Here is a 27127-nt window from a genome sequence, read left to right as displayed (position 1 = left end):
GACCTGATGTTAGTTTTTTAGAAGAGAACTTAAAGTAAGTATATTTTTAGAGTTTTAAAACTTTCTTAGTAAACTAGGGAACCTTATGGTGTACCCTTGTTTTGTCGACAAACTTTTCATCGAATATTATTTCATCGACAACGATTCATCGAAACATTAGTACTCGTAATATTGTTTGGCGTTATTTTGTTTCATATACTATTTATTTCAATTTTTCTTACTGCGTAGAAATACTATTCAATGAATATTACTTGATCGCTGATTCGTTTCAAATTATTTTAATTGACACAACTACTAAACATTGCAATTCATATGTTCGACGTATTACTTTAATATATTTTTATATGTCGTAATACACATTTATACATTTTTCTGTTGTAAGAATTTTCAAATTATGTATATAATTTTGTCATACAAATATGTATAATATAACTAAGTAGGTTTCGGTTAGGTTAGGTTAGAACTGAGAACCTACACAGAAACGAACGGCTATCAAAGTAGGTTTAGGTTAGGTTAGAACTGCGACCCCACACAGAAACGAACGGCTACCAAAGTAGGTTTAGGTTAGGTTAGAACTGCGACCCCATACAGAAACGAACGGCTTTCAAAGTATTACAAATATTAAATAAATATGAAATATTACAAATTGAAATAATATTATGCGTTATAAATTTTATTAAATGCAATCCAAAATGAAATAAGAAAACCCGTAAAGAAATACCACGATATAAACTATATGCAAAATAACTCAAGTACCAATTAAAAGTCCGAGATTTAAATTAACTAGTATCGATTCCTCGACGCAATGACTTGTCGATGAAATGAAAATACTTGAAACGTTGTCTTCGAAATAACATTCGATGAAATGTCTGTCGGCAATTCAAGGGTAAACCCTATTTCTGATGGCGACTGTATACCTACCTACTAGAAAGCTGTAATGAGACATAAGGTAGGTACCTATTTGTCCATCACGCTGACAAATTCGTTTAAGCAATAAAATTTAGAAAAGTATTTAGTGGGTTCCGTATGTCTGAACTAGTCTGAAGGTACGGAACCCTACATAAGTGTGTGGTCCATCACTCATTATCTCGGTTCTTTTCTTTATATTTTTTTGCTTACACCTATTATTGTTAAAAAAAACAACACATATTTATTTCGAACTTCTCACATTTAATACCTTATCCACAACCAAAACACATTGTAACTTTGTGTATTTTAGCCTACGCCTACATACACATTTAGGCAGTCATGAAGACATCGGCATTCAGTAGATATGTTTCACAAAGATTTTTATTTTCAAACTCCTGGAGAACCTCGTCGTCTAGATATTGGTTGACGATGGCCGCTACGCGTAAATCATCAGTGGCGTGGGCAAGCGGTGCGCGCAAGTCGTGTATCGCGAGCGGGAGATGCGTGTAACGCTGTAGTGGATGCGGGGAGGCGGAGGCTGCAGTTGGCGAGCGTAGCAAGACTACGCGGGATTGGAGCGCGCGTGGCGTCGCTTGTACGCGCGCTTTAGCGTTACGCGCAAGCGTCACGCGCGCGTACGCAGCCTCGATCAGCGCTCGCGCATATTGAGCTGAATACGTAACGCGTCCGCGCAGGACGCTGACGCTTACATCCACCTTCTCTCGCCAAGTGCTAGCATTGCGTAGCTCGGTCTCCAGTTGCGTAGAGGCGCTACCCATTAGCGCGCACATATGCCGTGCCACTGCATCCTGTAGCACTTGCTCTGAGCCCTCGCCAGCACACGTTGCATCGATCTGCTCCTCTAACGCGGCCAAGAAGTCCTCCGGACCACCGCCCAGGCAAAATACCGTACCCGTCATACCTACAATCAAAATAATAAGACATACTTTTAAATAAGGTTAAACGGATACAGTAGCAGCGCAGTTATTATTGCAACAATAAGGCTTAGTTATTCTGGGTTGGAAAGCAATATTATCATTACCTATCTTGAGATTAAAGTACCCAAACGCGCGGATCTCAAGCTCCGTTTGCCTACCAGATCTGGTAAGGACCATTGCTCTATTCTTGTAAATCTTACTCACCTGGTCTTCTTTGACCTGATAAATATGTTTTATAAGGAACGCATCCATATCTGCATATTATTTATCATCACAGCAATACTACTGCATAACGGTTGTCTGGAAGAGAACTCGCTCGCTCGCTCTTTAGCGATAAAACCACCTGATGTCTGCCTCTACATTTAATCAGTTGTTCTTCTCTTTTGTATCTTTTTACTGAGGTGTGCCAATAAAGAGTAAGTAGGTATTCTATTTATCTAATTATTCCGGGTTTCAAGATTTTACTTCATTTCATTTGTATCTTATGTGTAAATTGTGTAATACCTGTCTTTTTGTTTACCTTGATCTTCCAGTATAGCTGCCATCTCTAGTGCCGTTAGTACTCCCATTTCGTAGCCTAGGAGGTAGAATCTCTTGTTTTTGTTCATCTTTTTCAACATAATCTGAAAAATAGTAAATAGAAATATATGGTGTCTCTCTCTTCTGACTGGCTAACACGACTTGTGTACGAGTAACTTATACAAACGACTTAAACTGTTTTTTGACAAGTTTTCACAGACAATCAAATATGACATTGATACATCAAGGCGGTTTGTTTACAAAGGGCCTACCGGGAAACGCGAAATCGAAACTCAGCTAGAGTAAGACCAAAGAAAGTCTGCAGCGCAATAATTTGACAGCGAATTAAAAAACTATATATGGCAATGTTTTTTAGCAGTCAGTAAACGTCATTCACTATGGTATGTGTTTGTCAAAATCGTTTAAATATTCGTTGTGTTTTGTGATGAACGGAAAAAACATGGTGAAACCTTAAAAAACCGGCGTGCGGGAGTTACTTTTCCGCATGGCGAATAATTTTACACTAGTAAAAAATCAGCACGAGGCGATTCAAGCTCAAAAACGACAATGTTTACAAAATTTGGAGTTGATGACGGGTAAGTGGAATGAGAATCTTAATACTTGATCCGTATGTAGATATAATATTGGTTTAGAGTTTAGACTAAGGTTTCACAGCAAAGGACCATGGGCAACTTTGTATGGAGCCTGGACCCAACGCCAGAAATGACCCAACAGAAATGAGAGTAAGGTAATAGATAGGTATTTCTATGTACTTCATTTTTTTCTATGGGCACCAATCGGAATTCCATTGCAGAACTGAGATATTAGTATTTTAGCCAAAATGACGTCACCCTTATTACCTAGGCAATAAAGTCCAAGTAAGTAAATTAATTGCTGCAGGGTAGATGTTCGCGCACCGCCGGGCGAGCACACCGAATGATTTGCCGCGCTCGCCCGGCGGTGGACTCTATTGCCTAGGTAATAAGGGTGACGTAATTTTGACTAAAATACCAAATTCTCAGTTCTGCAATGGAATTCCGCTTGGTGCCCATAGAACGAAATGAACTACAGAAAAATACCTATCTAATGACCTAACTCTCAACTCTGTTGGTTTTGGGGCAATTTTGACGCATAGTCCTTTAATACACCTAATAGGTATAGGCATACTTACCTCATGAACTTCCTCTAACATTTTGAGAAACTCATTGGTACTAGCCGGGTTTCGAGCTCGAAACCACAACCTCCACATGGCTCACGGCATGGGTAGGTACCTACTAGTTAAAGCTAAAATGTATTTTGAATATATTATGGTTATGGTTGTTTTAATGGTTTATTTAGTTTTTCCGAAAACCTAAGTTCGCAAATTGCGGGCAATTTCTCTGTCAATCTAATTACGCCTTAATGGGAGTAAAAGAGAAATATGCCCACAATTTGCGAACTTCAATGTTCGCGGTAGACCCTCTGTACCTATTTACCACTAAGCCGTCGCGGATATTACAAAAGCTCAATAATTTTGATGAAGCCAAATGTCACATTCTCCTAATATTATTTATCAATATAAGTGTATGTATACATATTAATAGTGACATCTATTGTTGGAATTAAATTAATTTTACCATAATGCAGAGCTTAATTATTTCATAGACGGTAAATATGGTAGAAATTTGTCAAGTATCAAGACTATTTAATCCATTTTCTGTGGTGTTGTCACATACTGATTTTAAAAAACTACTTCTAAATTTCGACTCTCGTTTGCGGTAGACCCTTAGATTGTGACATATTGTGGGAGTGGCGCCCCCTACGCAGACTTTCGCGTAATATTCTCTAATATTACATTTTGTCAATTATACTTTTGTACTTTGTTTAGGTTTCCACTTGAATATAACTAACGTATTATTGTATGGGTACCTTCACATATCTCGCTGTCAATTCTTCGTTAGATTCCCCAGGTCTATCGAGACCTGGCTGTAGCACGAAGGCCTGCAACTTAAGTCGCTCGCACATCAGCCGGTAGCGATGATGCTGCCCCTCCAGTCCAGGAATCACGCACAAGAATGGCAGGGTTGCTTGGTTATCCAGCTCGTCGCCTCTCTGAGAGTTAAAAAAGGCAATTTTAATTTTGTATTGGGGTCGCCTGATAACTAGGGCTCAATTAGACGGTGCGAGAACTCGCATGCGAGTTTCATTACATTGCGTTATTTGATCGGTCGGCTGAATTGATATAACCTCAATGATCCGCAATGTAACTAAAATCGTATACGATTCGAGTTCGCGCGCCGTCTAAATGAGCTACGGTGCCGCGTCGGAGCGCATTTTCAATGTACCGATGACAGAAGCGATGGAGCGAATGAATTATAATTATGAATTAAGTGAGTTAAACTGCAAATATAATTTAACAATAACAATAACAATATTTTTATTGACAATAAAAGTTTAACAGGAACGTTACTGTGAACTGTGAACCCCGCACTAGGCATGTGGCCTGTATCGCGGCCATCGCGGGGGCCAGGGTCATCACGAGTTACCATTAATCAAACATATAATTATCTTAAACATAAGAATAGGAATTAGGAAAGAAAGAGGTGTGTGAACTTGTATGTGTGTAAGCTTGTTGTGAGGAGGGAGTGAAAAGTGTGTGAATGAAATCTAAGAAGGTAATGAATGTAAAAGTTAGTTTAGATTAAAGTGTCTTCGATTTATGAAAAACTGAAACTGAACTCGAAGAGGAATGAAGAAGTAATCCTATGAGTACGTGGAGTTAGGAATCACTTGGGAAGGATTCAGAATTTCTTCTGATTCCTCGTAGTTCCAAGACTTTAGCAGGTTTTAATCTATAGTTTGTTTTTTTAGCATTAGAAAGAAGGTAAGCGATCTTACATGTCTTTTAATTGAAAAACGCTTTTTAAAACTTATACTTATGAAAGCAGAAGAATATACCTAAATGATCGTATTAGATTCATAATTGTTACATATTTGCCGTGACTTATTTTTAAAACATGTTTTTCAATTAAAAGACACATCAAGATTGTTTACCTTTTTTCTAATGCTAAAAAACGAACTATAGGTACGAGTATAACTTACCAATTGATTGCAGTGTGAATGCGTGGGAGGTGACATAAACTCAACAGTGGCCAGTAGTTCATCTGGGTCGACATATGTGAATAGAGCATCGAGACCTTCTTTGGGTGGATATTCGCATTCCTTTGACATTTCCTCGATGTCTCTTAATCTGCCGAATGTTATATTCTTAAAGCCATAATATATTTTACGACCAGCGGGCGCAGCATGATCCCATTTTTATCGCCTGTCACTATGCCCGTCACTTTCGCACTTACATACTGTTATAACGTGATGGCAGGCATGGTGACAAGCGATAAAAATGCGACCGTGCTACCGCCGCAGGGCCCTATTTTACGATAATTTACATCTGACATTCGCAATTTTCTGACCATTTCCAGGTCGAAAGTAACGATGGTGCCTAGAGTCAATATTATCTTGTTGCACCAGCAATGTTCGGCGAATTGTCCCTGTCAGGTGACAAATGTCACCTTGGTGAAATAGTGGCCTGATATGATAGATGATGTAGGTACTATATATTCATTGTTTGTGTTGATTTTAGATAATTTATTAATATTTATTATAATTTTCGTGTTATAGTAGAAAGTCGAATATCTTTAAAAAATCAATCAAACCTGAAAAATCTGTACTTGAGTAGGTACAGATTTTTATATATAAATAAATTCAAATTTAAACCTATATTTTTAACATAACCCTTGACTTACTTTTCTACAGTCGAAAAAGGTATTTTGTCGTCATCGATGCAAACATTATAAGTGTCTCTTAAAAAGATAGACACTGCTCGTGCTTTGTCTGACGAAATCCCTAAATCTTGCAATGTTGGAACACTGCCATCGCCACCGACTGTGTTTATTGAAATTGGAATACCTGTAAACCGATATTTGTACAAGGTAAGAGGGGGTAACAGAAACAGGGGGCCTACCGCGAAAACCGAATTTCGCAAATTGCGGGGATCTTTCTCTTTCATTCTCATTAAGACGTAATTAGAGTGACAGAGAAAAATGCCCGCAATTGATGAACTTCGATTTTCGCGGTTAACGGTTATAGATTAAAACCGAATAAAATGGTTAATGCTGACTTTCGTCGATCCGATCCGAATTTTACAAATAGTACTATGTAGAAAAAAAACTAAATATTTATGCAATTTTCTATAAGTACTTAATACCTATTTATAGAGATATCAGATAAGTATATTCCTTATAAATGCAATCATCAGATTTCAATATTGTGAATTCAAATTCATAAAGTCCTTCTGTTTTTAAGTACTTACCAGATATCGAAGCAATTTGGTCTAGGAGAGTTTTGTTTGTTGTAACTTGAGTGTGTGCGAATATAGCACTTTGTTGTGAACATAGACCCTGTTCTACGGCATTTGTTATTGGCCTTGTATCTGTCAATTCCTGTAGAGTAAAAGTAACAATTTTATCGAATTATCAAACTAGCAATAAATTTGTAAAGGCATTACAATGTGTGGTCCATAACGATAGAAATAACTGAAATTCTTAGAAGGCTTTCGAAAGACATGTACAAAGGATCATTTGTATATGTCGGGGTTAATTTCGCCAGATCATAAAATTCCTCAGCATACCACGAAACACTGCTATTTCATGATAAGCCTAAGTCTTACCCGGGCATATCACGATGTGCCTTATAAATATTTCGGCAGATCGATGAGAGCACTAGGAATTTCATTATTTGGTTTGTACGATCGGCTGCCGACATAATATTTACCCCTGCTGTCATAGACCACACCTTGTTTAAAACGATAGTTGCTGATGCACCTAACCTGTGGTATTCGAAGCATCATTGCCGGCAACCGTTGGTTCGCTCTTGAAAGACATACACGTTGGCCCACAAAGTTGTTGATGCCGACGACAGCAAAATACCTGAAATTATTTAGTGGGACTGATACATAATTACAAAATAATTTAGTCCAAGCACTAAATTACAGCAGTTCGTCAAAACTGCAGCTGTTCGAATAACTATTTTTCAGCTTAGCAGCAAACAAAAATACTATGCAGCTAGCAAACAATGATCATAATAATATTTTGTTCATTTGTGTAGCGAGAGAGAGTATTTTTTCACACCTGCATACATCATTTAACCATATGTAAATCTAAACAAAGTGGCGTAAATTGCCTATAGCCCAAGCACTATCTAGGGACTTCGTATTCTTGCTTAACAATTATAATTATTATGTACTGTATAATATTTACATAGCACAACTATGTTGTAGAATAACTTCATAATACTTACTTCATTGTTGGACACGTTTTTCTAGCCGCTAGATCCAAATTATCTACCAAAGTTTCATACATTTTCTGTTTTTGTTTGTTGAGAGTCTTAGTTATCAGCACAAATATGCCTTCTACTGGGCCCATGCGCCAACATTCATTCAACAAATTACTTATATCCTTACTACTTGTAAGTTCTTCTGTTGATATTTGTATATTGACACCTAAAGTCTCCCAAGTCCTGTAAATGATGATGATTTACTCTTGTATTTCATTATGTTACGAATATACGGATCTACTCGAGTAAAAATACAATCTTTACTTCAGTAAGTGGCTTGATAGAGGGGTTGGTAGGTGAAAATGCAGAGTTCTGGCACCACGTTTAATCAGCCTGTCGCCTAGCTGAATCGCTGGTCCTTCTTCATCGCTTATCAACATTTGACAATGGTCAGGTGAGCAGACGAGTCTGTAAACAAATTAACTACAATAAACAATCAACCTCTACTTATCTTCCTACCATTAAGACTGCTCTCTGCATATTTTCAAATTTCATTAAATTCTTAATTATAGCCGGTCAAACAACTTTGTCAGTAGAAAAAGGCGCGAAATTCAAAACTACATTTTTTCAATTTGCCGCTTTTTTCTACTGGCGGAAATGGTTTTACAAACTATATAATAGTATGAATAATTTTTAGGGCGTTATACGATAAAGTATCTATTCTGTAACCCATTATCTAGGGATTCTAGGGCATATTTACCGTCAAAGAAAAAACTTATAAAAATTATACTGTAGCATCTGTAGCGGAATAGCTACAGACGCTACAGTATAATTTTTATGTTACTTAAGATTTTACTACATATTTGGAGTTTGGAGTTAGTGTTGTCCCTACCTGGGACATTCCGGTTGCGGAAGTGCTGGCTGCAAGCGTAGGAGTATTCTTCCACAATGACGGCTAGCAGCTAGCAAACGGAATGCACGGGTCGCCTCTTCTGGCATAAAGGTCACGCGTGATAGTGGGCGTACATACCCATCTTGGATACCTTTCGCTACCATGACTTGTAGATTCTGTAAATTAATTGGCACGTCACGTGTTACTAATTCAGTCATTTTCATTTTGTAATATGTGTGCAGCAAATATTTTGATATCGAGTTTAATTTTTTTCACCTGTAATTTTATGAAGTACCATCATATGTAAGAACTCTCTTGTTACAAAATTTCTTTAACTTTCTCGCTCATCAAGTCATCATCATCTTTGAGCAAGCGGTTAAGAAAGAAATACTAAATAAGCAAGGTACGACAAGATTCACATAAAACCGTTAAAAGTTAACAAAGTATAATTTTATGTGCCTTCAGCGATTAGAGTGTTTCGACATATTTATCATTAAAACCTATTATCATTAACACCCACCTTCCATTCGGCTTTATTTGTAGATTCAAATATAGATGCGAAGTCGATGCTCATATACGATCGTGCTCCCATCATGTAGCTCATTCCAAACATGTAGTTTTCCTGACTTTTGAGTGGGCTCGTGTCTAAAGTAAACCCTTCGGGTGCGCAGCATTTCAGAAAAGCCTTTTAACATAATTTTAAATTAATTGTAACATAACACATAACTAATAATTAACTTGTTTATACTTGATCTTGATGAATTAATTTCACCTTACCAATGCTTTTTTTATTCATTAAAACCTGGTAAAAAAGTTGCATTTTATCCACAAGAGCGGCAAAGTCATTTGATCAAAATTTTGAGTTGGTGGTAGAATCAACTTTTAAGTTATGATTTTGAATGATAAATATTAAATTTTAATAGCGTTCATTTGTTTCGTAATTTTTTATAGCCAGTATTTTCCTCATGTTGGTGAAAAAACCCTCGTGCCTTGGAACCGTCGTAACGCTCAAGAAACGCTCGTGGTTAAATTTTTGGATCTTTCGTTTACGCGGGCATCTATAATAATCTATATTAACAAGAGGGATTAAACAACAACTTTGCCTAATAATAACTATTATTACCGTTTTAATTTCACCCTGTCCACACGTTATTACGACACTGCATCCTCTTCCGTTAGTATGACTAAGCACTAAGTCTGAAAAGTTATTGTCCCGCGAACATCCAATATGATCCTCTGCAATTAGGTATCAAAGCTGTATCTTGTGTATCACAAATGATAAAGCATCATTCTTCAAGTAATTACTTAAAACAGCCGAATCTATAGATAGGGTACCTTTTAGTTGTGGATATAATTTCTGCAGATACTGTTTCTTTTTTATATCACTGACGGCGACAAAGACTTCGCATTTCATATGTAATGCGATGGATATGATGGCTTGCCCCAAAGCACCAGCGCCACCATGGACGACGATACTTGATCCTTGTTTCAGCTTACTTTTAATGAACTGAAAATAAAAACAGTATGCTGAATGATCTCGCATCTGATGATTCTGGCTCACAGCAATGCGTTTTTCGGGACTTATATATTATGGATTACCTTTTGAATTTACCACTACGATTAAAGAAAACATCGTGAGGAAACTCATATAGATCTGCAATAAAATTCATGCATGAGAGCTATGAAAGGAGGTTGTGCCTAGCGGTGGTGGGGCGTATTTAGTAGAGATGCCACGAATATTCGGCAACTATTCGGTATTCGGCCTATTCAGCCACTTTGCCGAATATTCGGTATTCGGCCGAATGTTGCCTACTATTCGACCGAATATCTGTTGCACCTATCTAAAAAGAAAAATGACACAATAAAAATAACAAAAATGTGTTCTTGGAAAGTTGTTAAATACGACGACCCTTTTTTTGAACATTTGTTGATAAAATTGAGTTGAGGAAATTCGAAACGAGTGGCGATAAATTAAAACACGACCGAAGGGAGTGTTTTAAATGGACACGAGTTGCGAATTACCTATTCGCACGTGTATCGAACAACGTTTTACAGTACATATGGCACTTTAAAGTTTCGACATACGCACGAAAAGTGTTATTTTACGCACTAGTGCGGAAAAGTAGCCCCATATGTACTGTAAAATAGTTTATTGTTATCATGGGTCTGATTTGATTGACTCTAACTTTATTCATTAATTCTGTTCAATAAAAAATATATCTTAGCAAACGTTGTTCTTTGTTGGCGAACAGTTTTCATAATCTCTAGTATAGTATTTAGGTACCTTATATTGATAATTTTTTCATGCATCAAACGTTGCTTTACTTACTGTAACTTGTTGAGTGGATAAAAGGCTTTCGTTATGTCTAACTGAACTTACTAGGCAATAGAACGCGTGCGCGTAAGGCAGTGGCACGGTGGCTGCGTCCTCCAGGCTCCAATGGTCTGGCACCGGCCACATCAGCTCAGGATGCGCCAACACGCGGTCACTCACTGCGCCCCCTCGCACCACGCCCATAACACGCTGTCCGCTACATAGTATTTATTTATGTTTCACTTTTTTAAAGAAAATATCCAATGACAAGAAAAATATTGCTGTCCCAGCTGCGCCAACAATATAGCAATGGTTGGACAGCCACTTATTACACGATGCAGTTTTATGTAAACGAAACGAAACCAATGTCATATGCAAAGGAAAAAATTACCAAGACCTTCAGTGCCCAGGCGTACTATTTCTCGACATGTCAAAAGCATTTGACACGGTTTGTCATAAACGCCTCCTCCAAAAACTAGAAAAATACGGAATACGCGGACCAGCCTACTCCTGGATTGAAAGTTACCTCAATAATCGAGAGCAATGCACGGAAATAGCAAAAGTCATTAATGATCAGCGTTCTATCTTTCAATCGTGTTATAAAGTAAATAAGTATGGCGTACCGCAAGGCAGCATCTTAGGCCCCCTTTTGTTTCTTGCTTATATTAACGATTTACCTGATTCGACAAAACATAATTGTATATTATTTGCTGACGACACAACGTTAGTAATTAAAGGAACAGACATAAATAATTTTGAAAATGAGATAAACACAGCTCTACGAGATGTCATCGAGTGGTTAGAATTGAATAACCTTCAAATTAATGTAGACAAAACGAAATTTATGGTATTTAAATCTTATAAATCTAGAACTCACCAAGTTGTAGTTAAACATAATTTACAACAAGTCGAAGAAGTAAGTAGCACTGTCTTTCTTGGTATGAAACTCGACACACATTGTAGTTGGAAAGAACACGTAGACACGGTCTGTATCAAACTGAACAAGTTCATATTTGCTCTTTGGCGTATTAAGCGAACTGTTTCGTTCAAAAGTGCCTTATTAATTTATCACGGATATGTTATGTCTACTCTACGATATGGTGTAATTATGTGGGGCAACTCTGTTAACGCCGACCGCGCTTTTGTGGCTCAAAAAAAATGCGTCCGTACCCTTTGCGGAGTCCACAGACTAGAATCTTGTAAACCACTATTTATTAAGCATAAACTACTATCCTTCCCCTGCCTCTATATTTACGAGATATGCATATTTGTTAAACTTAATATTGAACTATTCACCTTCATAGTAGACAAAGAAACAACACGGTCACATAGACGCTGTAGGTTAGCATTACCAACTACTAGCAAGTTAGAACTTAGGAAAAAAAGCGCGTATTGTATGTGTATTAATATATTCAATAAAATACCAGCTGAAATAAAGATATTGCCTATTAAAAATTTCAAAAAGACATTGTATAATATATTAATTGACAATTGTTTTTACAGTATAAACGAATTTTTATTGCATACGTTTTAAAATGTAAATTGACATCTGAAGATCTTTTATAATTTATCCTATTTATTGTATTTTTTGATTGTACCTACTTAATTTTCATTTCAGTATTTTCATGTTTTAAATATTGTTAGTTGATGCTAAATTATAATTAATCTTGTAAATATACCTAATATAATGAACTTTAAATGACAGAGTGATCTACCTAATCACTGACAACTGTTTTCACACGTCTACCTAGACTGAATATATCATGGGACGCAATGCTTGTAATTTAAGATCTTATAATACCATATGTTCATTGTGAATAAACGATTTCATTTCATTTCATTTCATTTCATTTCATTTCATTTCAGGGCTATATGTGTAGTATAAATTGTGACTTTCCATCAGACAAAGATCCTTAATATGCTCCGTGTGCATAAGGAACGTTTCCATCTCTATTGGAAAACCACAATTATTGGAGAATGTTAAAATGTACGTATAGTTAATATATTTACGTTTCAATCGTCCCACTGAAATCCATTCCATAGTAGCTCTCGCTCGTATTGTTTACGTCGAATGGTATCTCACCGTAAGCTCGCTTGGCGTCATTCATATTGAGTCCGGCAAAATGTACCTAAATAAATGCGGAATTAGAATTTACATAGATTCTTATGACAAGATGACAATCATTGATAGAAAACGCCAGTCAAATAGTGGTATAGAAATAGTCAGGTCAATTTTCGTGGCATCTGTAACCCCTATACATTTTTTCCTTTCTTTTGGAGTTTGTCGATGTACGATTGTCATCTTGGCTACGCCCCAGAGCAGACGCATTTGTGCATAATTTTTAAAGAGATATAAGTACCTTGACTGGGACGCCGGAACCCTTGCAACTAGTCGTTTCAATCCAGCGAAGAGATTCTAAGTCGCCAATTTTTGCACTGTTCAAGGCTATACCACAATTGCTGCTTACTTTTTGCTGAAGTGGCTCGTAATACTCTCCTCCCCACTCATCCTGATATAAGGCATATCATTAGTTTGGTAAAAATAAGTAGTACCATTAATAATTTCATGATTTTAATGTAGTTCTATCTTGTATAACTAATAAGATATGTCGACTAGTCATTTTCTTCTAAATTACGTTTACTTACATGATTAATTATATTAAAAGCCAAATCCAATTCCGGCAGTGTATCGATATGTAGATTTTCGGATGTATTTTTGAATGTAAGTAGGAATATTTGGTTGCGTTCTGGTTCGCTCCTCCACTGTTTTACCAAATCTTTTAGTCCCGATATCATAGGATATGGTGTAAGCACAATCATTCTCTGGCGCAATGGTAGGTTCGTTCTCGCAGTTTGTAACAGTTTAAGATCCGAGGTAGTCCTGACAGTGAAAGTACTAGTTCCTGAAGACAATGTTATTGGCCTCCACTTTACTAATTCCAGACGAGTTTTCTTAGAGCTGTGAGCCGAAACAACATTGTATAATGCCGAGGGTCGTATACAACAAGTTTCTTCCAAATCTTCAGCATTGATAACAAAACCATTGCGGTGAAATAGGCGGTACAAAATTTGACATAACTAAAACAGAAAAGCGCAATCGTGTGTAAACGAGAGTATAATTTAAGTAGTTTATTCAAGAGTCATGCATGCATATCCGGCACTTACATTATCATCCCTGGATAAATTGCTGACTAAAACCAAATCAGTTTCTTTTACTAAATTGTCCAAGACTTCACTCTTATGCATATGCCTTAAGTTTACAGCAATCCTGGGAACATCTTTTAAAGTAGTATTTATTTCTTGAAATACATAATCGTCTCCTCTTTTATCGTAAATTTCGACAACATTAATAATATCCTTGCCAATATTTTCGCTAACAATCTGTATAAGCACTTGGAAAATATTTTGTACCTGTAACATAACGAGTTTTTTTTAAATAATATTACATATTTCCAATTGCGTTAAGTTTATCATCTTCTGTTTAGACACGTTGACAGTCCATTCTAAGTAATTAATGTACCTATTTTAAACTTGCCTTTAAGTCACGCACTGATTGAAACCGTGGCACAAAGTTCAATGATTTCAATGCCAGTTTATTTTCATCAGCAGGCACAATTTCACGGAATCGTATACCTTCTAGCAATATGCCCTCGCAACTAAAACCAACAAAAACATACATTTGGCGCAGGTCCCTAGACGACTTATAATTTTTGTGTAAGGAAGAAAAAAAAGATTTTTATTTTTACCTTGTGCTGTCTTGAACTGCGCAAATATTCGTTTTCATAACGTTTAAATCGTTTATTTGTATGTTTTTCTTATTCATGTGTCTTTTAATGTCAATGGTAATCTTTCTTATGTAGGCTGGTTGAGAGATGCCTTCATGAGATTGCTTGAGTACATTGAGTTGCAGCATGCCGTCTATGAGGGTGACCCAGTTGTCTTCCCAGAATAGGTATCCTTCGGTAAATGTAGAGTTCGTACTGCAAATGCTTTGAAACTCGCCCCTATAGAAAAAATCGCACCCTAATTCGTTCTGAAATAGTTGCCTTCAGGTCCCACTGCTGCGTTGCGTTGCGTAAATTACGTTGTGTTGTTTCGTCACAACTCGCAAGTGACGTCGCGGTCGCGGCGTAAACGCTGCGTCGTTTTACTTGGCACGATGCAACGCAACGCAACGCACCAGTGGGACCTGCGGGGTCAGCACGGATCCATTTTTATCGACTATCACAATGCCCGTCACTTTCGCACTTACATACTTGTTAGAACGTGACAGGCATGGTGATAAACGATAAAAATGCTACCGTGCTACTAGGGCTGATCCTTATGCGATAGCTAATTAAAAATAGTACCACACTCAAATACTAAAAAAACTCACGCATATCTGTAGTGTCTTTCGTACAATATCTTGTAAATATCGTCAGTCGTTAACTCTAAAACTTCTTTAGTTTTCTCGTCAATGTTGAATCCTCTAGAAACGTTACTAGATACTCTGTTAATATAGCCAGTAGCAACTTTTGAACTATCGTCAGTCACCTGTGGAAAAAACAACATTTTACATGCTCCGATATTTAGATTTAACAATCTATGACGAATTGTTTGGTTAGATTGGAAGCATCAATAATTCGCACCCTTTGTATTAAACCTAGATAATGTCAACTAGACTTAAAGTATTGTAAGTTCTAAACAGACATCAGAGTCTATGGGGCAGAAATTTATTAGCAAGTAGGGAGTTCCTAATGTTCCTATACATACTTGCCTCGAACAATCCTGTCCCTCTGTGCAACGTGACGCTGAGGCGCAGTTGCCGTGAGTCGTGCATGAGCGGCTGGGCAAACAAGTGAACGTCTCGAAACTGCACTGATAACTGCTTACGAGCCACGCCCATGGACATCGCCAGTGTGTCCCATACCGCTACCAGAGCGCCCGCGAACGGATACACGGTTTTACCTTAAGAATAGCCAATTAGCATTGCAAAATGCCTCATAGTACTTATTAAATTAGGCTCTGTATTTAAGTGTATTTAAATACTTATAATATGGTTGTATTAAATAATACAAGCTCTGGATAACTCGAAAACAAAAGTAAATAAAACACATGCATTTGTACAGACTCTGCATTTAGTTATAGGTTCTGTTAGATTAGAAGTCATAAGCAACGTTTTTTTTCTATTCGCTAAGTGTAACAATTACTTCGTACCTTGTATGACATGACCTTGCAAATAGTTATTTTCTCTGTCATGGAGAGAAATAACAAACTTGCATGCGGCTGCTTCTTTTCTGCTGACACTGACGTACAATGGCAAAAACCTATAAAAAAGTGACGTTACGTTTTATAAGCCACAAGCTAACCTAACCTAAGTAATAAATTAATATAATATACTTTAAAAGATTCTTACCATGTTTCATTATGGGCCCACTCTACTAAATGCGATAAATGTGGGGTGCCGGTAGACACAGGAAAGTCAATCTTGGGATATAGCACACGAATATTTGGGTAATACCCTTCCATGTACAGCCTAGAAAATAAAGAACGCAATAACAAATAAAATGTTACAAGTTTTAAAAACCTTGTCGTAAACATTTTTATTTTTTCTCTTACTGGCCAATGGCTTCCAAGAGAACTTGTGCATTGTCAGAGTGACCACGTCGTGTAAGCGGCACATTAACACAAGACGATGGCAGGGACCGCTTGAGAATAGCTTGAAGTAGCCCATGAGGTGCCACCTCTACCAGTACTGCGTTCTGCGGTATCAGTCGTGACGTCTCTTCAAATAGCACTGGATTCTGAAAGTCAAGTGTAACAATAAAAAAGTAATTGGATTTGGATATTTGTCAGTTTCAGGAGTACAACCTACGGTTTTACTTTTGATCCTGTTACAAACTTTGCCTTATAAATGTCGTCACATCGGTCATGATATATACATGTATCTATACACCAGAGTTGGGCATTTATGATTAAAATATAGAATGTAAAATAAGATTTATCTAATCCCTGATTACACTGAAATGAAATTCAATCTACTAATTTCTTAAGGAATACATCCGACGGGTACTGAATGAAACTAAAAATTCGCCAAATAACTAAAACAAATCAAGATTATTGAAATTAATATTTACCAGAAGGTTATTAGTATGGTATTCGGCCGAAGAATACATCGCAGCTTCTTCGTTCCACCTTTCTTGAGGCACTGAAGTGGAAACCCAGCGCGCGCTGCGGAGTTTAGGAGTGCTGATGACTTCAGTCAAATATTTACGGAGGGCCGGTCCTACAATAATGTTTTTGAGATGATTGACTATGGTTGTGACGACTGAAAGTCACAAACATAAAGCAAAACTAATAGAGGCAGGCTCGAAATATTGGGACAAATACCTGCTTCAGCAATATACCGGGAATGGTACGCAATGTTGGAACAAGGGACTTCCTTAGCGAATATACCCTTAGCAGTCAACTGAGCGACAAACTCGCTCATCGCCACGGCCGGGCCCGAAATTGTGCAGGAGTCCGGCCCATTGTGACAGGCTACCTCAATCTCCGGTGGACACATCTTTGAGACCTGTTCATAATTAGCACAAGGTTTACATGCTGAGGATCTTGAACACTTTCTTTTGCAAACAAAGTTGCTATTTTATATATGACTAGCGACCCGCCCCGGCTTCGCACGGGTTAACAAATTATACATAAACCTTCCTCTTGAATCATTCTATCTATTAAAAAATCATCACTACGCATCAAAATCCGTTGCGTAGTTTTAAAGATCTAAGCATACAGACAGACAGACAGTCAGGGAAGCGACTTTGTTTTATACTATGTAGTGATAACGTTGTCAGTTGTAAAAATAAAGGCAATTTTGAATATGATTTTTAGGAAAACGTAATGAAGTTTAAGATCTATGTAATTATAAAGGTCTATCTAAGGTTAATACGTCAGTATTTGATATCATATCAATGAGAATTTATTAATTTCCGCTACCTAAAGGTTGTCTGGAAGAGATCGCTTTTTAGCGATAAGACCGCCTGTTGTTTAACCTCTTCTTCCTGTATTATCCGTATTGTTTTCTGTAATGAGGTGTGCAATAAAGAGTATTTGTATTGTATTGTATTGTCATCTTGTGTCGGTTAGCTAGAAATTCGCTTTTAGTAATAATTATGGTTCATCTTGGTAGTAACTCTACTACTTTATTTTAAATTGCGGAAAACCCAACAAAAGAAATGGAACGTCAGCGTCACAAATTAAAAAACAACGTAGTTATGTATGAACTAGTTAACTTCGTGGAAAATAAGGGGCAAGGATACATACTTTGTCAAACCCAATTCCAACGGCTGCCATAGAACCGCGAATGAATGGAGTCTGCACCGAAATCAGACCTCGAGAGTACGCCGACAAGATCATTTCAACAGCCGTTAAACAACCGTCTGCATACGCGCATCCTAGTTCACCCACGCTGTGACCTGCAATTTGACAACACAATTACATTTTGGCTCACAAACGTATGTGCATGAGAAATAACAATGATACGTACCGATTATTTTATCTGGAACCAATCCCAATTCATGCAGGATATCAGTCAAGCCTATTTGGATGGCTGCTATTCCGACAAATGAGTTCAGTATGTTGTCGTAGATAGTTTTGTCGGGTGAGGTAATGATATGGATAATGTCAACGCCTTTTGGTTCCAATACTTTACGGCAGCTGGGGATTAACATTAAAAGTACTTAAACATTAAAATGTTCCAAATTTACAAGGTTGTATTTAAATGATACACAACTTTTACCGTTCTATGGCATCGCTAAATATCGGTATGCGCATCAGTGCCTTGCCCATCCTAGTCCACTGTGAGCCCATTCCGCTGTAAACAAACCACAGTGGTCGGTCGCTAGCATCACAGTAGCTAGCTTTTTCACACAGGCTCATCGTTTTATTGTCTTTATCTGTACCTGCAGAATGGTTCGTCAACATCAGTAATTGAAGATAGAAAGTGGCAAATTAATATTGAAATTTAATACAGAACAAGCTAAACAATTTAAATAAAAAACCTGTCGGAGTAAAAAATCCGATGTAGTCTAAGTAGCCCACTGCCATGACAAGTTTAACGACAGCTCAAAGATAATGATTAACAAGGAGAACAAAATTACCTAGAATAACAAATCCTCTGCCCACATGACCGCTTATCCTAGAAGAATGAATATTATGTAACAATGCTAGTTCTTCAGGGTCAATTGGACGGGATTTCAAATCATCGATTATGCTTCTTACAGCTACATCCTGTCTTGCAGAAATTGTAACTAAACGAGGAAAGCTACATTGATAACGAGCCGGATCCTGAAACAACGGTTTTAAAACAGACATAATTCTTTAACTTGAAAGCTTCAACGTTTAAAGAAAACAACAACAAACAAAAACAGAAAAAATATACCTTTGGCTTAAAATGACCATGTAAAAGAACATGGGAATTAATACCAGACACTGACATCCCATTAACGCCAACATAAGTGCGTTTGAAGTGTTGGTGGTCACTTAAGATCCGCATACGTCCATTTTGTATTGCCTCTACATCATTCCGAGGGGTTGTGCAGTGAAGATTGCCAGCTATTTCACCCTTATGATATCCCAGTAGGACCTATTTAAAATGTATAATTATTAAGTAGGTAAATTCGAATAGAACCCGAAGCCGAATCTTGGTGATTAACTGATGACTAATATTTTTTGCGTATTTACCTTTGTAATTGCAGTTATGCCAGAAGCTGCTTCACAGTAACCCAAGTTAGACATAACGCTACCAACTAGTAGTGGTTCAGATCTATTCCTACAGAAGACTTTATCTAAAGCCTCCAATTCTACCTTATCAGCTTCTGTATCACCTGCAAGTATTCAAGTTATGAAATGGTATCAATCACTACTTATTGAATTAAATCTAAATAAAACTTTTTATATTTTATAGAGGTCTACGTTTATAGTAAACTTATTGAAAATCGGTTAGGTAATAACAGAGATTTCCTAACAAATACATAGTTTCAAAGCTATGTCTATTAAATACGTATCACATGAAGAAGAACGAAAACGATTACTTACCTGATCCAAAACCTTCAATGTATTCAACTTCATTGGGCAATACTTTTGCTTCTTCATAGAATTCTTTTAGGAATCCTGACATGCTGACGGGGTTTCGATAAAAGCCATACTTAGGGCCTGTATCAGTTTCTACCATCTCGAGAAATTTGTTTTTAACATGTACCACATCTGCGTATATTCTAAAATATATATTGTGAATAAATAATGAATATAATTCTCTGAATTTCTTATTCAGATAATTATATAGCACCTAGTGAATTTACCTTAAGGCATCTTTAGCTTTTTGTAAAAATAGTACGTTAACAGCTTCAGATCTAGCGCAGCCATCCGCGTTCTGATCATACGATTTTGTTTTTCCATCTTTGCACAGGCTTATTATCCTGAAATTTAAGCCAAGTATTAAAATTTCTAATAATAATGAAAGCAATATTGAAAACTGAAATGAAAATAATTCAAAGGAATATACCTTCCATAATGCATAGAGCTTTGTGGGTGTAGGCACAAATTGGATCCTCCAACAATGGCTGCTTCACAGTCCCCTCGGGTCATAGCCAAGTACGCCTGCTCTAGAGCTACAGTTGAACTGCAGCAAGCGGCGTCTATTGATTGGGATGGTCCTTTTGCATTCAACCAGTACGACACTCGATTGGCAAACATGGATTTGTTACACCTATTTAAAAAAAAACTATTAAGAACTAGCTTTTTAAATTAAGTTATCGGCATCGGAGTTTACACAAGCCAATTACCCAGCTATACCAAAACCAGTTCTTGACGAAGTGACGTAGAAACAAGTTTTTTCAGTTTCCGAAAAACAAGATCCGATGAACACGCCGATTTTTTTCCCAGAAAGATGCTCTGGACTTACTCCTGTCAATAAAAAAGAAAACTATTACCGTTAAACTTAATACCTCACAACTATTATTAGTAACCTTTTTACAAGCTTGTATTTCGTTTCACCTGTTCCGCTGTCTATCTGTGTTCTGTAATCAAATCTTGCAAGTAAAGTTTGACCCACTTCCCGGTTTTCAATGAAGCTGAAAATTTGCATATAAATGCAAGTAAGTCGGGTGACAAGGCAATATTATGGTTCCATCGAGCTGATCTGATGATGGAAACAGGTGGCCATTGGAACTTTGTAATAAAACAATGCAACCTAATTGTAGTTGGGGTTGTTTTTGTTAGAATTGTTTCGATGAGTATAAGTTGCCTGTGGAAAGCTATAAAAGTTTGTATCAAGTATGAAATTATTGAATTTAAATAACCTCTGACCTGAATCGTAAATAGCTTGATAAGCTTGTTCAAGAATCTTCCGTGCCATGGGATCCATACTTGTACTGAGCCTATAATGGACTTTAAAAAATTGAGCATCGAAACAATCAATCTTAGGAACAGTCCCAACAAACGGTGGCACTTCAGGGTGATCGAATTTCCATCGGGGCTCTCCTGCCGTAACAGGATTTTCCTACGGAATGGAAATGGCTTTTAGGTAAAACGTTCAATACCTAACTGCTAACCAATCCTCAGTTTTAAAAATACTCTTATGTTGGGAATTATTGGATACAACAAAACGAATTTGTTGTAAAATACTTCTGCGATATTTAATGTGTAGGTATATGTATACGTTTGAAATTTGGAAAATTTTAGAACACATACTCATAACCCGCATAAATGTCAATGTGGTTCAGTGAAGGGGACGGACTGAAAATCAGCGCTGCGCAGGCAATTTGTAATGAAATGACTGACGCAGCGTATGCTGAGCCCGTTCCTTTTGCCGCACAATTATTCTTATTTTTTCAATCCTTATGTTTTGTAACCTGTATGCTTTTTGTGTTGCAATAAATGGTTTCTTATTCTTATTCTTATTCTTATAATATACACGATTCGAATTAATAACTTCATTGTTCAAGCCTGTTGAAACATTGAATAATAATGGATGTAGTTAGGTACCTTTTTATAAAGTATATCTGCTAGGTCTTTGATATGATGCGATTGTGGATAGAGGCCAGAAATACCAGATATTACGACCCTGTCCTTGTTATCCATTGTTGTTCCCATAGCAGTTTCTGGCTTACGTTCTTGAGGAGAGGGCACCATATTACTCGTATCTGTGTAAATGTTTTAAAAGCAATTCACCTTTATATATTTATTACTATAATATACATATAGCACAGCAGTAGGTATGAGCGAGCGACGTAGTCACTGGCGAAAATTTGAAACAGCAGTATATTTTCAGAGTAATTGATGGTACCTCAATCACTCTGAAAAACGTGAAACGCCGCACGATATGGCCATCCGTCGCAAGTTTTGTTGTCTTCTAATTTCTTAACCTTTTGGACGCCAATGACCGATATATCCGCACCGTAGGTTCAACGCCAAAGACCGATTAATCGGTCACAGACCACAGAGCAACATAGACCTACGTGCATATGCATAAAGTTCAATTTCAATTTTGACACTTCGGTGACGTGGCGTCAGCGTGACAGCTTTTGTGTTTGACACGGCGTCGAAAAGGTTAAATTAGTCGGCAATAATGTAAAAATAAAATAATAGTTATTTTCGATACAAGTGCGAAAAAGAGGAAATTCGAAACGAGTGGCGATAAATTAAAAGTTAAAACACGACCGAAGGGAGTGTTTTAAATCGACACGAGTTGCGAATTACCTATTCGCACGTGTATCGAACAACGTTTTACAGTACATATGGCACTTTAAAGTTTCGACATACGCACGAAAAGTGCAATTTTACGCACTAGTGCGGAAAAGTAGCCCCATATGTACTGTAAAATAATTTTCAGCTTAAAATTACATACCTCTCACTTCAGTATCCTATTCACACAAGATTCTAAGTAAACGATTTACACGTTCCTTACTCTTTTTATATTCCCACATAATGTCTTCAGATATTCGTATTATGATAATTTTATGCGCTGTTGGTTTGTTTTAATCAGGAATAATTGTATTTATTGTAGGTATACTATTTTACTCTGTAATGCAATATAGCTCTTCACTTACGAAAGTATTCAAAATTAAAACTTTTACACTATGGAACCCCTAGTGTAAATTTCATTCGATAGCGTGATTTTGAGTTTCCAAAACGTCCCGCTTGGCGCGCTGTTCAAAATTCCATACAAAAATTGACATAACGCAAACGCCCATCACGCTATCGAATGAAATTTACACTAGGAGTTCCATAGTGTAAAAGTTTTAATTTTGAATAATTTGGTAAGTGATTCGTAAATCGAAAATATGTGATGTATTGTTTGATATTTTAAAGCTAGTATTTTCGTCGCTTGGTGTGGTGAAAAATTTGTTTCACTCGGTCCTTCTGCGTTTGTTTCATTTTTAGTAATATTACCATTTAACTTCGTTATTCATATCTTTAAGTATCTCTGTTTTATTTTCCCTACGAGTGTTTCTCTTGACCCCATAGTTTCTGTTACCCCACCGAAGTAAGTTTATATCGCCAAATTTAATTTTCTTACAACATTCATTCATCACCTACTACTCATCCAGACGCTTCTAATAAATCCAAACAGGTTGTTTTACCTAGATGTAGATCCTTTACTATCGGTCTCCGTCATCAGATCAGCTTGATAATCTGGATATCATATTATGGCCTGTCATAAGGATACCAAATTTGAGGCCAACCGAACGAAAGTGTTCCTAACTTAAGTTCCAAGATTTGACCTATAGAAACATATGTACTATTATGAATAAATAACAAAATATCTCCCTTGTAGAATTTGTTTTGAGAACTGTAATTACTTTCTAGTAGGTACTAAGGGTAGCTCAGAAACTAGGCCACAAACAGACAGACGAACGGGCATTCATTGTTGGGTAAGGGCTCATAAAGATGTTTGATTTTAACCTAATTCATATTACTTAAATATTTAAAGGGCGCATACAATGTTGAGTATGAATATAGAAACTAATGTTTTATATACATTCGCGGTAGTCGGGTTACATTTAGGTCAGCGAATTGATTAGAATGCATTGATCGTTGTAGTTATGTATCCTGGCATTCTTTTATTCATTAACACTACACGTGTACCAATTCTTTCCCTTTTAGTTGTTCTATTTTTATTGCAGAGTTTTATTTTAGAGGGTTTTAACACTTTTAACCCGTTTCACACACTATATATTATAACAGTTTTTCATTACGAACTTATAAAAGTAAGTAAGTAAATACACTTTATTGCACCACAAAGAAAGATACAATAACAGATTTACAGTGTAAATAAAGGTAGCAACAGGCGGTCTTATCGCTGTAAGCGATCTCTTCCAGACAACCTTGGGGTAGCAGGATATAAAGAACAGAAAACTTTTAAAACAGGTAGAGCACGAAATAAATTACAGGAATAAGAAGATTACACATTCGATCATATACTATTATATAAATAAGTTCTGGCACAAGATTTTTCTCAATAAATACTTAGTTTTATTGTGTAACCTTTAATAATAATAATAACACGTAAATTATGATATACTTTTTGTTTATATAAAGACAATAAGTACCAATACACAAAGGGTTATATGACATATGGATTGCATGATGCTTAAACACCTACGAAGGTATTAAATAGTAAATTATACGTACTAACCCTGTTCAGGCCAGACGTATGTACTAACTGGGAAAAATCTACTCAAACGAAATACACGAATTCCTTTGAAGTTGAATTAAATAATTAATAAAAAAACTTACCGAGGTGATCGTTTCCAGGCAATGCTGTGAACGAACTCTAAAGCGCGACGGCGCTCCGTATTGTTTTTTATATCGAAATTTATAATGAGATCCGTGTATGGTTCAGAGTGCAAATAATGAATTTTTCGGTGAATTGTATGGTAATAAGTAATTAACGGTAGTAGTGAAAGTTATTTAATTAATTTCTTAATTAGCTTTTCCCCCAACTGTGGAGAGATGTCATTATTGAGTTAAAATTTTTGAATTTTTTTTTTACAACTCTAGAATCTACCGGGAACGAAAAATGTCCATAATAAATGCTAAATGCTTTCATTCAAAATTCAAATGTCGGTGTTTACCTTTTTTTGTGACTGTATTTCTAGTTTTGCATGAGAATCACTGAAATATACAACCCAGTGTCCTAGAAAAATAACATATATACCTACCTGCTTAGTTGTTATTGTTATGGCAGTATCCAATTTATTCCATTCGTAGGTATTATAGATACTCGTAGGTATTGACCCACTCTTGACCTAATCTAATAGGTTTTTCTGTAATCTGTAGACAAATAGCAATTCTAGGTTTATTGTTTTCGAAATTTAAGGGGCTTTCCATTTTCTAAAATCTTAAAAGTTTGTAAAGAAAAATGATATAATTTCCACTTTACATGTAGTAGAATCCCGGAGGTACCCTTAAAAAATATATAATATAAGTAAGTTTCATGATGCTGGAACGGTTGTCAGATTTCAAAAATATGTTATTGATTTGATATTGTAGCCTCGCGCTCGCTATTAATGAATACGAAAACAAGCGCAGCTTTTTAAAACATCTATGCCGATGGCGCTTATATGTACGGAACCACCGGAAAGGATACCTACGGCTTTCAGAGCGCATGTAGATTTAATAGGCGTCTCTTAAGGCATCTTTGGTGGAAAGGGTTTTAATTAGAATTTTATTTACCTTTGAATCGGTCTAATGATTTTTCATTAACACCCAACAAATAATCATTAGACCGATCCCTCTTTACTACCAGAGAAGCTTGATACAGAAAGTATTGGGATAGGTAAATAACAAACAACAAAATTATAGCGTATAAAAATAGAAAAGTTTTAATAAATTAAATTTATAAAATCATACTATTCTGCGAACGTTTTTGATAGTTTCTCAATTACGATCTTAGTCCTTTCTGTCAAATACTGGTCAACTTGCCCAAGTATTTTCACGAAATGCAACATTTTCTGGACACCTTTCTTGAACTGTTCCATCTTTTCGGCACTCGTTGGTTCTTCGTAAGAATCCCTGTATGTTTTGAAGATCATCGAAGATCCCAACACTGGTGGTTTTATCGGTTTATTAAGTGCTAAGTCTAGTCGTGGAACTTTTATTGCTGGGATTCTTAGTTTTGGTTTGTTGATTCTGGACAAACCTAGCTTCGGTATGAAGCCTTTAGGTGGGGCTATGGCTATGGGCGATTGTGTATCACCATATCCTTCTTGGTCCATGTCATCTTGATCCGCCACGACGAATCTGCCGTCTTGTACTGCCTTTGGGATGGCATTGTGGATGAGGTCGCAGAACGAATTCACGTCAAAAGTCCCCTTGCTCTGTGCTGATTTAGTTTTCGAGATAGAACGGAGGATCGATGAGTCCTGGAATTATGAAAAGAACTTATGATTCTTTTTTTCTTTGTTGGTTAAGTACGCTTAAATATTTCTGAGGAGGAAAAAACCTAGTACTTACGGTTAAGTAAACGATAACCTCTCAAGTTTTCTTCTCCTTCCACTATTTAAACCTCAAGTTACTGTCATCAAAACGGGATATAAATGTAATTAATAACGGTATGTCGGTAAGTATTTTTCCTGGATTTGATTTCCAGTCGGAAATCCGTTCAGTATTTATTTGTTCTAGTTAGAAATAATAACATGTTTGTGTTTTACTTACACTTTCATGTGATCCACAATTAATGGTAACCCGTAGAGGCGACGGCGCTACACCAATCACCTGAAACACCCAACAACACGTATTACAACTACTGCAACTAACCATTATTTGTCACAAAAGGTAGTCGAAAAATGTCGACGAAGCAGTTCGCTATTTTCTACCTACAGCTCGATAAATAAACAAAACATATATTAACCTCGAATAAAACAATAACAACCGCTATTCGATACATTTCCAAACCTACACTCGGTTCATGTTAGTTTGAGGGACGGCACGTTTTCACATCTCGGCGCATCGTCAGCAAATCGGAGGCTGCTCGCAAGAGCGACCCAGTTCTTGTGCTCACACAAGGTCAATTACACAACTGACAGAATCATTACAAATCATTACATTTATATCTCCTGTGTCTTATCGACTTTACGTGTCTCCTTTCCAAGTGGTCCTCGTTAAATGTGTAGTAGACTTGTCGACGATGCAGTGGATAACGCGGAGTTGTTATGCCGGCAGTCTTTTGTTTTATTTGATTGCCAAGTTTTACTTTGAGAATGAACTTAG

The 27127-nt window shown here is 36.7% G+C and overlaps 2 protein-coding genes across 3 annotated transcripts; both read right to left on the bottom strand.

The window, feature by feature from the left end:
• Positions 1-1186: 1186 nt before the first annotated feature.
• On the bottom strand, positions 1187-22791 carry LOC134656979 (fatty acid synthase-like). Its single transcript, XM_063512544.1, has 38 exons — positions 22757-22791; positions 21899-22049; positions 21221-21413; positions 20698-20818; positions 20418-20621; positions 20215-20331; positions 19952-20130; positions 19598-19740; positions 19296-19499; positions 19015-19201; positions 18654-18816; positions 18402-18571; positions 18179-18330; positions 17252-17435; positions 16999-17147; positions 16481-16665; positions 16278-16397; positions 16079-16188; positions 15639-15829; positions 15258-15415; positions 14629-14886; positions 14418-14538; positions 13243-13386; positions 12893-13011; positions 10949-11099; positions 9904-10075; positions 9692-9804; positions 9089-9253; positions 8569-8744; positions 8001-8144; positions 7701-7919; positions 7231-7330; positions 6715-6844; positions 6149-6311; positions 5448-5595; positions 4275-4457; positions 2368-2470; positions 1187-1831 (listed from the first exon to the last, which is right to left on the bottom strand). The coding sequence occupies exons 2-38, from the start codon at positions 22043-22045 to the stop codon at positions 1239-1241; spliced, it is 6279 nt and encodes a 2092-aa protein (XP_063368614.1). The 5' UTR covers positions 22046-22049; positions 22757-22791; the 3' UTR covers positions 1187-1238.
• Positions 22792-25714: 2923 nt separating this feature from the next.
• Positions 25715-26877, bottom strand: LOC134656809 (uncharacterized). Of its 2 annotated transcripts, XM_063512333.1 has the most exons (3): positions 26769-26877; positions 26573-26632; positions 25715-26280 (listed from the first exon to the last, which is right to left on the bottom strand). In XM_063512333.1, exons 1-3 carry the CDS (start codon positions 26802-26804, stop codon positions 25768-25770), a joined length of 609 nt encoding a protein of 202 aa, XP_063368403.1. In that variant the 5' UTR covers positions 26805-26877; the 3' UTR covers positions 25715-25767. The 2 variants fall into 2 exon arrangements, with proteins under 2 accessions (XP_063368403.1, XP_063368402.1); XM_063512332.1 differs by lacking the exon at positions 26769-26877 and having other exon boundaries at positions 26573-26758.
• Positions 26878-27127: the final 250 nt, after the last annotated feature.

This window comes from Cydia amplana, chromosome 19, assembly GCF_948474715.1.
Source record: "Cydia amplana chromosome 19, ilCydAmpl1.1, whole genome shotgun sequence".
NCBI classification, from domain to species: Eukaryota; Metazoa; Arthropoda; class Insecta; order Lepidoptera; family Tortricidae; genus Cydia; species Cydia amplana.
Note: the sequence above shows the minus strand (reverse complement) of the source record. Positions and strands in the feature narration are given on the sequence as shown.

Coding starts and splice junctions, on each gene's coding strand:
- LOC134656809 (XM_063512332.1), bottom strand. CDS start 26,677: ATGGTTAGTTGCAGTAGTTGTAATACGTGTTGTTGGGTGTTTCAGGTG. Junction 26,281..26,572: donor ATTGTGGATCACATGAAAGT/GTAAGTAAAACA, acceptor TCATAATTCCAG/GACTCATCGATCCTCCGTTC.
- LOC134656979 (XM_063512544.1), bottom strand. CDS start 22,045: ATGGTGCCCTCTCCTCAAGAACGTAAGCCAGAAACTGCTATGGGAACA. Junction 9,254..9,691: donor GACAGGGTGAAATTAAAACG/GTAATAATAGTT, acceptor TTATGTTAAAAG/GCTTTTCTGAAATGCTGCGC. Junction 5,596..6,148: donor CCTTTTTCGACTGTAGAAAA/GTAAGTCAAGGG, acceptor AACATTCGGCAG/ATTAAGAGACATCGAGGAAA.